Source organism: Phyllobates terribilis, unplaced genomic scaffold (assembly GCF_046119375.1).
Source record: "Phyllobates terribilis strain yellow unplaced genomic scaffold, ASM4611937v1 Scaffold_11__3_contigs__length_659146591, whole genome shotgun sequence".
Lineage (NCBI taxonomy): Eukaryota > Metazoa > Chordata > Amphibia > Anura > Dendrobatidae > Phyllobates > Phyllobates terribilis.
The window spans coordinates 324,654,373-324,669,114 of NW_027362771.1; the positions used below are offsets into that span (position 1 = coordinate 324,654,373).

Here is a 14,742-nt window from a genome sequence, read left to right on the forward strand (position 1 = left end):
GCTTGGTGAACAAATCATTGAAATTTTGGGTCCATGGTCAAGAAACTCCCCAGATCTCAACCCCATTGTGAACCTCAAAGAGTGGACTGACAAAAAAAAGCATAGAAATTGTGCTAACCACCAAGCACTGATTAGACTAGAATGGGTTATCATTGGTCAGGATTTGGCCCAGAAGCTGATATCCAGCATGCCGGGGCGAATTGCAGAAGTTTTGAAAAATAAGGGTCAACGCTATAAATGTTGAGTCTTTATTTGATGTATTTGTCAATAAAAGTGAACAAAATTCTTATAAATCTATTTCAATAACCCCAGAAACATCTGATTAAAACACCTAAAAACACTGAAGCTCAAAACTTTGGGACACTACTGCAGCATAAACATGTACTGGTTGCAGAATATAATAAAAGGTATTGAGTATAGTATACAGTACCCTCGAGTCACCAGAATTAGACTTAGGCTACGTCCCCACTATCAGTATTTGGTCAGTATTCGGTCAGTATTTTTTCTCAGGAGTGGGGGCCAAAACCAGGTGATGAACAATCAGAGAAAAGGTATAATAGAAACAAGTCACCAATTCTGCATTTATCACCCACTCCTGGTTTTCGCTCCCACTCCTGAGAAAAAATACTGACTGAATACTGACCAAATACTGATAGTGGAGCCGTGACCTTAGTGTTACGCTAATTACTAGTGGATGCAGTTTATTTTAACCTAACATTGACGCATATTCTGTTTTATTAATATATTATATCATTGAGCCAGAATATTATGGGTGGTGCCGTTTTGGCATAATACTTGTAGTTGGAGAATAAAGTTCTAAAGAAAATTATAATGTACTGAATGATATGTGGGCTCACATACTGTAGAGATACATTTCCCATCTTTGTCTTTGGTGATTATGTACTAACTGCATATAACATATAGAGGAAAATAGTTTACAGAAATAAAAAGAATGGTAAAAACACTATAGGCAATTTAAGAAATGATAAAAAGAAAAAGTCTTTGCTGCCCATAGCAATCAATCACAGTATCGGTCATTTCTTCTAGTACTCCAGTAAAATGAAGGTTGCGCTGTGACAGAGACGATTTTTCTTTTAATATAACATCTTCCCCACTGAGAATAATAATAATAATAGTGTTCTGATTACTGTGGAAAATATTACCTGTCTGAGATTCGTGAAGCTCTACTTTTTCTTTATGGCTCCAAGTATGAGCGGATTTATCTTGTCTATCTTTCTGTACCCCAAATTTTCCCCCAAAGCCAACAGAATGATCTGATAAGACAAATTAAACAGTATGAAACCGGTTAACAGTTATTATTTTTCAGCATGAACTGGAGAATCTAAAATAAAAGGCACGTTATATATACTGCAATAATAGTGTACTTGTATTATAGGGAATACACATCATGCAGTATACCAGTAGAGGACCATTTATGCTTCTGCATACGTTGTATAAACTGGCCTCTACTATTCACCCTTCATGCCTGCTACGTATAGCCTAAGAATCTCCTACATGTATGAAAACAGAATTGCTCCTTCCAGATTTTACTTATTACTGCATATTGGATTCTGATCTTTTAATTAGTGATAATATTAAAATGGGTGTTTCAAGACTGTAAGATATCAATATCAGAGTTGTGACATCAAATGATTAGTGGTGGTGACAGCAGTCAGACCATCACTTACAGTTAGGTCCATATATATTTGGACAGAGACAACATTTTTCTAATTTTGGTTCTAGACATTACCACAATAAATTTTAAACAAAACAATTCAGATGCAGTTGAAGTTCGGACTTTCAGCTTTCATTTGAAGGTATCCACATTAAAATTGGATAAAGGGTTTAGGAGTTTCAGCTCCTTAACATGTGCCACCCTGTTTTTAAAGGGACCAAAAGTAATTGGACAGATTAAATAATTGTAAATAAAATGTTCATTTCTAGTACTTGGTTGAAAACCCTTTGTTGGCAATGACTGCCTGAAGTCTTGAACTCATGGACATCACCAGATGCTGTGTTTCCTCCTTTTTGATGCTCTGCCAGGCCTTCACTGTGGTGGTTTTCAGTTGCTGTTTGTTTGTGGGCCTTTCTATCTGAAGTTTAGTCTTTAACAAGTGAAATGCATTCTCAATTGGGTTGAGATCAGGTGACTGACTTGGCCATTCAAGAATATTCCACATCTTTGCTTTAATAAACTCTTGGGTTGCTTTGGCTTTATGTTTTGGGTCATTGTCCATCTGTAGTATGAAACGACGACCAATCAGTTTGGCTGCATTTGGCTGGATCTGAGCACACAGTATTGCTCTGAATACATCAGAATTCATTCGGCTGCTTCTGTCCTGTGTCACATCATCAATAAACACTAGTGACCCAGTGCCACTGGCAGCCATGAATGCCCAAGTCATCACACTGCCTCCGCCGTGTTTTACAGATGATGTGGTATGCTTTGGATCATGAGCTGTACCACGCCTTCGCCATACTTTTCTCTTTTCATCATTCTGGTAGAGGTTGATCTTGGTTTCATCTGTCCAAAGAATGTTCTTCCAGAACTGTGCTGGCTTTTTTACATGTTTTTTAGCAATGTCTAGTCTAGCCTTTTTATTCTTGATGCTTATGAGTGGCTTGCACCGTGCAGTGAACCCTCTGTATTTACTTTCATGCAGTCTTCTCTTTATGGTAGATTTGGATATTGATACGCCTACCTCCTGGAGAGTGTTGTTCACTTGGTTGGCTGTTGTGAAGGGGTTTCTCTTCACCATGGAGATTATTCTGCGATCATCCACCACTGTTGTCTTCTGTGGGCTTTCTTTTTTTCTCAGGATGTACCAAACAGTAGATTTTGCCACTCCTAATATTGTAGCAATTTCTCAGATGGGTTTTTTCTGTTTTTGCTGCTTAAGGATGGCTTGTTTCACCTGCATGGAGAGCTCCTTTGACCGCATGTTTACTTCACAGCAAAACCTTCCAAATGCAGGCACCACACCTCAAATCAACTCCAGGCCTTTTATCTGCTTAATTGAGAATGACATAACAAAGGGATTGTCCACACCTGTCCATGAAATAACCTTGGAGTCAATTGTCCAATTACTTTTGGTCCCTTTAAAAACAGGGTGGCACATGTTAAGGAGCTGAAACTCCTAAACCCTTCATCCAATTTTAGTGTGGATACCCTTAAATGAAAGCTGAAAGTCTGAACTTCAACTGCATCTGAATTGTTTTGTTTAAAATTCATTGTGGTAATGTCTAGAACCAAAATTAGAAAAATGTTGTCTCTGTCCAAATATATATGGACCTAACTGTATATGATATTAATGCTTTTGGTTGTCATTAAGATTTAAAAGAGAAAACACAATAGTTTGACAATAAATGGCTTCACCCAACCAATAACCATGAGTGGAGAAAAAGTTTTTTTGTTATCATTCACATTCTCTGAAACAAGGCCAAGAAAGGAAAAATTCTGCCGGGGTATGTAAACTTTTGAGCACAACTGTATGTGTTTCCTGAAGCAAAAGGAAACGTAAGTTTAAAAAAGCCACAGTGGCTAGTGTAAAAATTGCAAAATTTCTATTTTTATCTTTAATACACATTGTGACATGTAAATAAAAAACCAAAACATTGCCAATTTGTTTTTAAGTACATTTTATACAAAAAAAACTGATTTAATTAGTAGATCATATTCTAATGATAACTTCCTTTTAAACAAGATCTACCAGAGGAAACATCAATCATTATTTCGAATTATTATAGGTCATTAATGTCTGATCGGCCGGGGTCCGACACCCAGCACCCTTGCTGATCAGCTGTTAACAGAATCAGTCACGGTGGCCGCCGGCGGAAGTACTCACTAGCCGAGCTGCTCCGTCTTCTGATAGTGGCCGCGGCCGGGTACCACACATCTGCCTCCTATTGATTTGAATAGTGGGCGGATATGCAGAACCAAGCCTTGGCCACTACCAGAAGACAGAACAGTTCGGCAAGTGAGCCACCGATAACAGCTGATCGGCGGGGATGTTTTGTGTTGGACCCTGGACAATCAGACATTGATGACCCATCCTAAGGATAGGTCATCAATGTAAAAGTAGTGGACAACCTTTTTAACCTCTTTACAACTTAAGGTGGTTTGCACGTTAATGACCAGGCCAATTTTACAATTTTGACCACTGTCACTTTATGAGGTAATTGCTCTGGAACGCTTCAACGGATCCCCTTGATTCTGAGACTGTTTTTTCGTGACATATTGTACTTCATGAGTGTGGTAAAATTTCTTCAATATCACTTGCATTTATTTGTGAAAAAAAACGAAATTTGGCAAAAAGTTTGAAAATTTTGCAATTTTCAAAATTTTTATTTTTATGCCCTTAAATGAGAGAGATATGTCACACAAAATAATTAATAAATAACATTTCCCACATATCTACTTTACACCAGCATAATTTTGGAACCAAATTTTTTTTTTATTAGGGAGCTATAAGGGTTAAAAGTTGACCAGCGATTTCTCATTTTTCCCACAAAATTTACAAAACCATTTTTAGGGACCACATCACATTTGAAGTCACTTTGAGGGGTCTTTATGACAGAAAATACCCAAAAGTGACATCATTCTAAAAACTGCACCCCTCAAGGTGCTCAAAACCACATTCAAGAACTTTATTAACCCTTCAGGTGCTTCACAGGAATTTTTTGGAATGTGTAAGAAAAAAAATAACATTTAACTTTTTTCACAAAAATGTTACTTTAGACCCAATTTTTTTTTATTTTCGCAGGGGTAAAAGGAAAATATGGATGCCAAAATTTGTTGTGCAATTTCCCCTGAGCACGCAGATACCCCATATGTGGGGAAAAAACACTGTTTGGGTGCACGACAAGGTTTGGAAGGGAAGGAGCGCCATTTGACTTTTTAAATGTAAAATTTGCTTGAATAATTAGAGGACGCAATGTTGCGTTTGGGAAGTCCCTGATGTGCCTAAACAGTGGAAACCCCCACAAGTGACACCATCTTGGAAACTATACCCCTCAGGGAACTTAGCTAGATGTGTGGTGAGCACCTTGAAACCCCAGGTGATTCACAGAAGTTTATAACATTGAGCCGTAAAAATAAAATTTTCACATTTTTCCCACAAAAATGTTTTTCAGCCCCCAATTTTGCATTTTCATAAGGGTAACAGGAGAAATTGCACCATGCAGTTTGTTGTGCAATTTCTCCTGAGTAAGCAGATACCCCATTTATGGGGGAAAACCACTGCTTGGGCATACGGCAGGGTTCGGAAGGGAAGGAGCGCCATTTGACTTTTTGAATGTAAAATTTGCTTGAATAATTAAGGATGCCATGTTGCGTTTGGGGAGCCCCTGATGTGCCTAAACAGTGGAAACCCCCACAAGTGACACCATCTTGGAAACTTATCTAGATGTGTGGTTAGCACTCTGAACCCCCATGTGCTTTACAGAAGTTTATAAAATGGAGGCGTGAAAATAAAAAAATCAAACTTTTTGCACAAAAATTATGTTTTAGCCCCAATTTTTTATTTTCACAAGGGTAAGAGAAGAAAATGGACCCCAAAAACTTTTGTGCAATTTCTCCTGAGTACGCCAATACCCCATATGTGGGGAAAATACAGTATTTGGGCGCACGGCAGAGTTCAGAAGGGAAGGACCACTGTGTGACTTTTTGAACGCAAAATTGGCTGGAATCGAGAGCGGACGCCATTTCGCGTTTGGAGAGCCCCTGATGTACTTAAATAGTTGAAACCCCCCACAAGTGACCGCATTTTGGAAACTACACCCCTCAGGGATTTTATCAAGGGGTATAGTGAACATTTTGAACCCAGAGGTACGACACAGAATTTGATAACATTAAGTCATCATATTGCATAAGTTGTCATTAGTCTTGAGTGCAAGTGCTCGCTACTTGAGTTTGCATCGGGTACTCAGGTATGCACCATGTATCACGGGTGCTCGAGTGACATGCTCGAGTGACATGCTTGAGTCCTCGACCACATGTTTCATGGTTATTAGACACCCCAAAAAAAACATGCGGGGATCGCTAGTGCATGGCAGGCAATCCCCGCGGGGTTTTTTTGGCCGCGAAGCATATGGGACAGAGACTCGAGCATGTAATTTGAGCACTCGTGATACTCAATGCATACCCGAGCACCTGTTGCAAACTTAAGTAGCGAGCACTAGCGGTCAACACTAGTCGCCATATTATCATCTTTTTTTTTTCACTTTTGAAAAAAAAAACAACCCTAACAACCCCAACCCTAGCCCAACCCTAACTCCAACCCTAACCCTAACCGCAAGCCCAACCCTAGCCCAACCCTAACCCTAGCCCAACCCTAACCCTGGCCCTAAGCCAACCCTAACCCCAACCCTAACTCTAGCCCAACACTGTTATTATTATTGTTTTTCTTGTTTATTTACATGGTTTGAACCAGACTGATGCTGTGATCCTATTTGGGGCTGGTTTGGGATTCCTGAGCAACTCTATATTATAGTGTCAGGTACAATTATACAATATCTTATTTCCCTTATTTATATTGTGCACAGGTCAGCTTAGCTGCAGTTAGTGTTGAGCATTCCGATACTGAAATATCGGGTATCGGCCGATATTCGCGGTATCGGAATTCCGATACTTAATTCCGATACTATTGCAATATCGTATACCGGAATCGGAAGTTCCCATAATGCAATGAGACATTTTCATTTTATTCAGCCAATGAGGATCCTAAGAAGTGTGGGCACATCCTGTTAGGCATGTAGGCATCTTAACTAATGGCATGGCTGTGATTGGCTGCTGAAATGATGTCATGATGCACTATAAAAGCCACCGCCGCCATTTTGAGCTCACTCTGCTGTGAATTCAGTTAGGGATAGGACGCTGTTGTTCTGAGGGACAGTTTTAGCTACCTATTTGCTCTATACTGCTTTACCCAAGCTACTTTCTAAATCACTGTGCCTTGCAGTGCTAGTGCACAGTTCCCTGTGCTGTTCACCGCTATCTGCAAGGTCTGTGTGTGTGAGTGCAGCTCACCCTGTAGTGTGTGCTTCAGCCAAGTCTGGTTGTAGTGCACTCAGTGTGTGTCACTGCCTCATACATTGTCCTTTTTTGCCAATTCATAATTTTTCCTGATATCTCCTATTAGTGTGGTGGTTCCATCTGTATTCAGCTAAATTGGTTCCAAACACACTATATAGGAGTAGATAGAGAAATTTTTTTCCGTCTTGCAGCACTAGTGCACAGTGCTCTGCATCTGTACTGTTCACCGCTGTCTGCAAGGTCTGGTGTGTGAGTGCAGCTCACCCTGTAGTGTGTGCTTCAACCACGTCTGGTTGTAGTGCACTCAGTGTGTGTCACTGCCTCATACATTGTCCTTTATTGCCAATTCATAATTTTTCCTGATATCTCCTATTAGTGTGGTGGTTCCATCTGTATTCAGCTAAATTGGTTCCAAACACACTATATAGGAGTAGATAGAGAAATTTTTTTCCGTCTTGCAGCACTAATGCACAGTGCTCTGCATCTGTACTGTTCACCGCTGTCTGCAAGGTCTGGTGTGTGAGTGCAGCTCACCCTGTAGTGTGTGCTTCAACCCCGTCTGGTTGTAGTGCACTCAGTGTGTGTCACTGCCTCATACATTGTCCTTTATTGCCAATTCATAATTTTTCCTGATATCTCCTATTAGTGTGGTGGTTCCATCCATATTCAGCTAAATTGATTCCAAACACACTATATAGGAGTAGATAGAGGAGCCTTTCTGCAGCATTGGGCCCTGCAGCCCCAGCCAGATTAGTATTAGCCTATTTTTTGCAGCCTCATCTATTGCATTGTAGGTTACCTTCCTACATTGTAATAGCTACAAAAAGTTTGTGATACTATCGTTATTACATCTTTAGGCACATCCAGTGTCTTTTTGTGACAAAAAAAACCTAAATAAAGTTCACCAAACACTCCACTTTACAGTTGTGTAGGCCACATTAGCTCATATTAAAGTCTAGTCCACACTTTATAAAATTAGTGTTTCTTATACCTGTTAGCAGCTGTTCAGGAATAAGCACACTAAGCCCTTAGTACTTTTCTGCCTATCTTTATCAGTCTACCAAGATGAAGAAGGCAGGGAGTAAGGCATGTGGTCGTGGTCGTGGGCGTGGGCGTGGAGTTTCTGCAGGGAGAGGACGTGAGGATTCTGTGCCTGCAGGGAGAGGACGTGGGGATTCTGTGCCTGCTGCGGGCACCAGTGACTCAGCATCCCCCAGTTTTACCAGGGAACAGTCCTTTATGCGCAGCTTTGTAGGAGCTAGCCGTACCCCACTGCTGCGCGAGGACCAAATTGAAGCCGTTGTCGGATGGATGGCAGCTAACGCATCGACTTCAATTAGTTCCAGATCCTCTCAGGTCCTGAGCACTGAAGAGCACCCATCTGTCTCTTCACCACCTGCCAAATTGCCCAGGCAGTCAGAGAGCCCTGGACAGGAGCCATCTCTACTTCTGTTCTCTGAATCTCTTGGCTTGGAAAGAGGGGGCCAGCCAAGCAGAATTCGAGAATTTGAAGAAGAGGTAGTATGCAGTGATGCGCAACCGTTTTGTCTCTCTGAATCTGAAGAGGCGGGTGGGCCAGTGCCTATGGTCAGCAGCACACCTCAGTACGCATCTGATGATGAGACTCAGGTGCCACTTTCTGGTGCGTACTGTGCTGTCGAGACTACCCAGGAGAAGCAGTTGTTTGAAGAGGGTGGTGTAGATGATGAGGTCCTTGACCCATCATGGCGTGAGGGACAGGAAGGTGGTGGGAGCAGCTCTGAGGAAGAGATTCCCCGAACGGCCCAAAAAGGAGGGAGAGGGAGGGGGCAGACTTGGTTGCCTGTAGCCTCCACTTCGGCACCCATTAGGAGCATGGCTCTTCCAAAATCCAAAGCGGGCGCTCCCAAGACTTGCAGTGCCTGGTCCTTTTTTGACACAGTTGCAGATGACATTTGCTTTGTCAAATGCAAGCTGTGTAATCAGAAGGTGAAAAGAGGGAAAAGTGTCAGCAACCTCAATACCACAAATATGTGGAAACATGTGCGGACCAAGCACGTGGTGGAGTTACACAAACACACTGAAGACCTAGGCCAACCTACAGCGCCACCTACCACCTCTTCAGCTCGTGTTGTAGCCTCTTCCTCCAGCTCACACACAGCTGGTTCGGCTTCCTCACAGGATCGCCATGGAAGAATCTCTGGCACTGTTGTACAGAGACACAGTGTAATTCCACCCACAGCACCACTTTCCCAGTCATCCTCACACTCCCAGGCCAGTCTACAGCCATCGTTAGCACAGGCATGGGAGAAAAGGCGCCCATACTCGGCAAACCACCCCCGAGCACAGGCTCTGAATGCTGGCATTGCTAAACTACTGGCCCTTGAAATGCTATCATTCAGGCTGGTGGAGACTGACACATTCCGTAACTTTATGGCATTGGCAGTCCCACAATACAACGTGCCCAGCCGCTTTTATTTCAGCAGGCAAGCCGTCCCTGCCCTGCAACATCATGTGGAGGGAAAAATTAAACATGCGCTACAAAACGCCGTCAGTAGCAAGGTCCACCTGACCACTGATGCGTGGACCAGTAAGCATGGACAGGGACGATACCTTTCCCTCACTGCCCATTGGGTAAATGTTGTGGAGCCGGGTACAGATCTTGAGAGTGGCGCTGTACGTGTTCTGCCAACTCCAAGGATTGCAGGAATCCAGTCTGTACACATTGACTCCTCCTCATACTCCAGTTCCTCTGAATCAGCGCTGCAGGAGCCGTCACGGTCTACCTCCACATCGACCCGTGAACGGTTACCTGTTATGATGACCGATATGAGCACAGCCGTGGCCAAACGTCAACAGGCCGTATTAAAATTAATTTCTTTGGGGAATCGAAGCCACACAGCGCAGGAGCTCTGGAATGCCATCAAGCAGCAGAGTGACGTGTGGTTTGTGCCAGCGAATCTCCAGCCAGGCATGGTAGTGTGTGACAATGGCCGAAATCTGGTGGCAGCTCTGGGCCTAGGCAACCTCACTCACATCCCATGTCTGGCACATGTGCTCAACTTGGTCGTGCAGAGTTTTTTGAGGGACTATCCGGATCTTGATGCACTGCTTCACAAGGTCCGCATAGAGTGCGCTCACTTGCGGCGTTCCAGCAATGCAAGATCACGCATTGCAGCTCTGCAGCGCCGATTATGTCTTCCGGAACATCGCATCATATGTGACCTACCCACCAGGTGGAATTCAACGTTACATATGTTGGAGAGGTTGTGTGAGCAGCAGGCAGCAGTAATGGAGTACCAGCTGCAGCAGGCGCAAACAAGTCGCAGTGCGCGCCGTTCACACTTCACCACCACTGAGTGGGCCTCTATGAAGGACATTTGCCACGTTTTGCGTGCCTTCGATTATTCCACGCGGATGGCGAGTGCAGATGATGCACTAGTCAGCATGACTATCCCCCTTATCTGCCTGCTTGAAAAAACACTGCAAGCACTAAGGGACGAGGTTTTGGAAGAGGTGGAGGATGAGGAGTCACAAATGCCATCTGCTTCTCTACAGTCTGCGCAACGTGGTTCCTCACAAAGGCCTAGGCAGGGGACACTTTGTGAGGAGGATGAGGAGGAGTCAATGGATGAGGAAGACATCTGTCCAGAGGAGGGAGGTACACAATGCTCTAGTAGTCAGTATCTAGAGCGAGGGTGGGGTGATGCAGAGCAGGCAGAGATCACGCCTCAAGCAGGGGACAGCGTTTCTTGGCCAGTTGGCAGTCTGCAGCACATGGTTGATTTCATGCTGCAGTGCCTCAGAAACGACCGCCGCATCGCCCACATTCTCAACACGGCTGATTATTGGGTGTCCACCCTCCTAGATCCTCGCTACCGGGACAACTTACAAAGCCTCATAACACCATTGAACCGGGAGCGTAAAATGCGGGAGTACCAAGACGCACTGGTGCATTCCATCATGTTCTCCATTCCAACCGAGAGCAGTGCTGCTAGTGCTTTACAAAGCAGCTCAGTGCGTCGAGGCAGTGGAGGAAGCTCTGCACAAAGAGGGAGCAGAAGCAGCGCCTCAGCACAAGGCAAGACCAGTATGGCCGAAATGTGGCAAAGTTTTGTGTCCCCGCCGCCACAAATGTCTACACCATCACAGACAGCTCCAGTCAGCAGGAGGCAACGTTTCCGTCAGATGGTGACAGACTACATGTCTTGCCCTCTTAGTGTACTCCCAGACGGCTCTTCTCCCTTCAAGTTTTGGGTCTGTAAGCTGGATACATGGCCAGAGCTTAGTCAGTATGCACTGGAGGTGCTAGCTTGCCCTGCTGCTAGTGTATTATCGGAACGCGTCTTTAGTGCCGCAGGTGGTGTACTAACAGACCGTCGCATGCGACTATCCTCCGATAACGTTGACCGGCTTACTTTTCTCAAAATGAACAAGGCCTGGATCTCTCATGAATTTGCCAGTCCTCTTCCAGAATAAATAATTGGTTGGCAACAGTATCCAGGTCTCCTGTTCTGTTCATGTTTCTACCACCTGAACTGTAATCCCTGAGCTCCAACACCGCCAGTTGGCGCTCGGAAGTGCCGTCTGCACAGTCAACACTTGCTACCATGTTATTGGGGTTCAGTAACGTCAGCTGTTCCCCTGCTGTGTTCACGGCAATTTCTCCTGCTCTGTCCATATTCACTGTGCTACTTATTTAAAACTTGCTCCAATTACACCTCTGGCTCCTCCGTTTTTAGTATTTACCCTGGGCTCCAACACCGCCAGTTGGCGCTCGGAAGTGCTGTCTGCACAGTCAACACTTGCTGCCGTGTTATTGGGGTTCAGTAACGTCAGCTGTTCCCCTGCTGTGCGGACGGCAATTTCTCCTGCTCTGTCCACATTCTCACTACTACAGATTTTAAAGTTGCTCCAATTACACCTCTGGCTCCTCTGTTTTCATTCTTATCCCTGGGCTCCAGCACCGCCAGTTGGCGCTCGGAAGTGCCGTCTGCACAGTCAACACTTGCTGCGGTGTTATTGGGGTTCGGTAACGTCAGCTGTTCCCCTGCTGTGTTCACGGCAATTTCTCCTGCTCTGTCCATATTCACTGTGCTACTTATTTAAAACTTGCTCCAATTACACCTCTGGCTCCTCCGTTTTTAGTATTTACCCTGGGCTCCAACACCGCCAGTTGGCGCTCGGAAGTGCTGTCTGCACAGTCAACACTTGCTGCCGTGTTATTGGGGTTCAGTAACGTCAGCTGTTCTCCTGCTGTGCGGACGGCAATTTCTCCTGCTTTGTCCACATCCACTGTACTACACATTTTAAAGTTGCTCGAATTACACCTCTGGCTCCTCTGTTTTCATTCTTATCCCTGGGCTCCAGCACCGCCAGTTGGCGCTCGGAAGTGCTGTCTGCACAGTCAACACTTGCTACCATGTTATTGGGGTTCAGTAACGTCAGCTGTTCTCCTGCTGTGCGGACGGCAATTTCTCCTGCTTTGTCCAAATCCACTGTACTACACATTTTAAAGTTGCTCGAATTACACCTCTGGCTCCTCTGTTTTCATTCTTATCCCTGGGCTCCAGCACCGCCAGTTGGCGCTCGGAAGTGCCGTCTGCACAGTCAACACTTGCTGCGGTGTTATTGGGGTTCGGTAACGTCAGCTGTTCCCCTGCTGTGTTCACGGCAATTTCTCCTGCTCTGTCCATATTCACTGTGCTACTTATTTAAAACTTGCTCCAATTACACCTCTGGCTCCTCCGTTTTTAGTATTTACCCTGGGCTCCAACACCGCCAGTTGGCGCTCGGAAGTGCTGTCTGCACAGTCAACACTTGCTGCCGTGTTATTGGGGTTCAGTAACGTCAGCTGTTCTCCTGCTGTGCGGACGGCAATTTCTCCTGCTTTGTCCACATCCACTGTACTACACATTTTAAAGTTGCTCGAATTACACCTCTGGCTCCTCTGTTTTCATTCTTATCCCTGGGCTCCAGCACCGCCAGTTGGCGCTCGGAAGTGCTGTCTGCACAGTCAACACTTGCTACCATGTTATTGGGGTTCAGTAACGTCAGCTGTTCTCCTGCTGTGCGGACGGCAATTTCTCCTGCTTTGTCCAAATCCACTGTACTACACATTTTAAAGTTGCTCGAATTACACCTCTGGCTCCTCTGTTTTCATTCTTATCCCTGGGCTCCAGCACCGCCAGTTGGCGCTCGGAAGTGCCGTCTGCACAGTCAACACTTGCTGCGGTGTTATTGGGGTTCGGTAACGTCAGCTGTTCCCCTGCTGTGTTCACGGCAATTTCTCCTGCTCTGTCCATATTCACTGTGCTACTTATTTAAAACTTGCTCCAATTACACCTCTGGCTCCTCCGTTTTTAGTATTTACCCTGGGCTCCAATACCGCTAGTTGCTGCTCAGAAGTGCCGTCTGCACAGTCAACGCTTGCTCCAGTGTTATTGGGATTCAGTAACGTCAGCTGATCCCCAGCTGTGTGTCCGGCAAATTCTCCTGCTTTGTCCACATCCACTGTAGTACGGATTTAAAACCTCCTCCAAATACACCTCTGGCTCTTCTGTTTTTAGTATTTACCCTGGGCTCCAGCACCGCCAGCTGGTTCTCGGCAGTTCCATTGGCTCTTGTACCTTCTGCTACCCATCCGGGTTCCAGTACCGTCAGCTGGTTCTCGGCAGTGCCTTTGGATTAGGTGCCTCCTTCTCGGTATCCAAGTTCCACCAACGTCTGCTGGTCCTTGGTAGTGCTTTCTGGCACAGGTACCTCCTGCTTAGTAACCGAGTTCCAGTAACATCAGCTGGTCCTCGGTAGTTCCATTGGCTCTTGTACCTTCTGCTATCCATCCGGGTTCCAGTACCGTCAGCTGGTCCTCGGTAGTTCCTCAGCTTTCTTGTACCTTCTGCTACATTTCCAAGTTCAAGCTTTTTGAAATGGTTCTTGGTAATCACTCTGGATCTCCCTGACGAGGACCCTGAAGACGAGGACCCTGAAGACCAACCCTAAGAAGACGAGGACCCCGAAGACAATGACCCTGAAGACGAGGACCCTGAAGACCACCCCGAAGAAGACGAGGACCCTGAAGACCACCCCGAAGAAGACGAGGACCCTGAAGACCACCCCGAAGAAGACGAGGACCCCGAAGACGAGGACCCAGAAGACCAACCCGAAGAAGACGAGGACCCCGAAGACGAGGACCCCCGAAGACGACGACCCTGAAGACCACCCCGAAGAAGACCAAGAAGATGACCCTGAAGAAGTTGACCAAGAAGACAAAGAAGAGAAGACAAGCACCAAGATACAGAAAAACAAGAGACAGAAAACCAAGAAGCAGAAATACAAGAAGCTGCAGAACAAAAAGCGGAAGAACATTAAGCATAAGACTAAAAATCAGAGCAAAAGATAATATCTAAATTATAAGCAGAAGATGACTAAGCAGTGTATGGGGGTGAGTCCGTTCCTCCTCGTGGTGCCCCTGGAAAAGACCTGCTGCTGCAGGCCAAACTGAACGCGGACAAATCCTGTTGTAAATCTTTTGTGACGGGCAGAACGAAAGGTGTAATGTCCAACCTTTTATAGATAACAACTACAGGAATGCCTGTCACAAATAAGAATATGATGAAGAAGAAGAATATGAAGAAGATGAAGAAGTAGAATATGAAGAATGTAAAAAAAAGAATAATACGAAGAAGGTGAAGAAGAAGAAGGTGAAGAAGAAGTGGATGAAAAAGATG

At 44.9% G+C, this 14,742-nt stretch overlaps 1 protein-coding gene across 3 annotated transcripts in view; it reads right to left on the reverse strand.

Moving 5' to 3' along the window:
- The window catches only part of LOC141166185 (src substrate cortactin-like), a 133,789-nt gene that overhangs the window by 38,181 nt on the left and 80,866 nt on the right, over window positions 1–14,742 (reverse strand). For all 3 annotated transcript variants that reach the window (XM_073652634.1, XM_073652636.1, XM_073652635.1), the window contains one exon: window positions 1,164–1,274. In XM_073652634.1, the coding sequence (XP_073508735.1) occupies window positions 1,164–1,274 (111 nt within the window). The remainder of the gene's footprint in view (window positions 1–1,163; window positions 1,275–14,742) is intronic.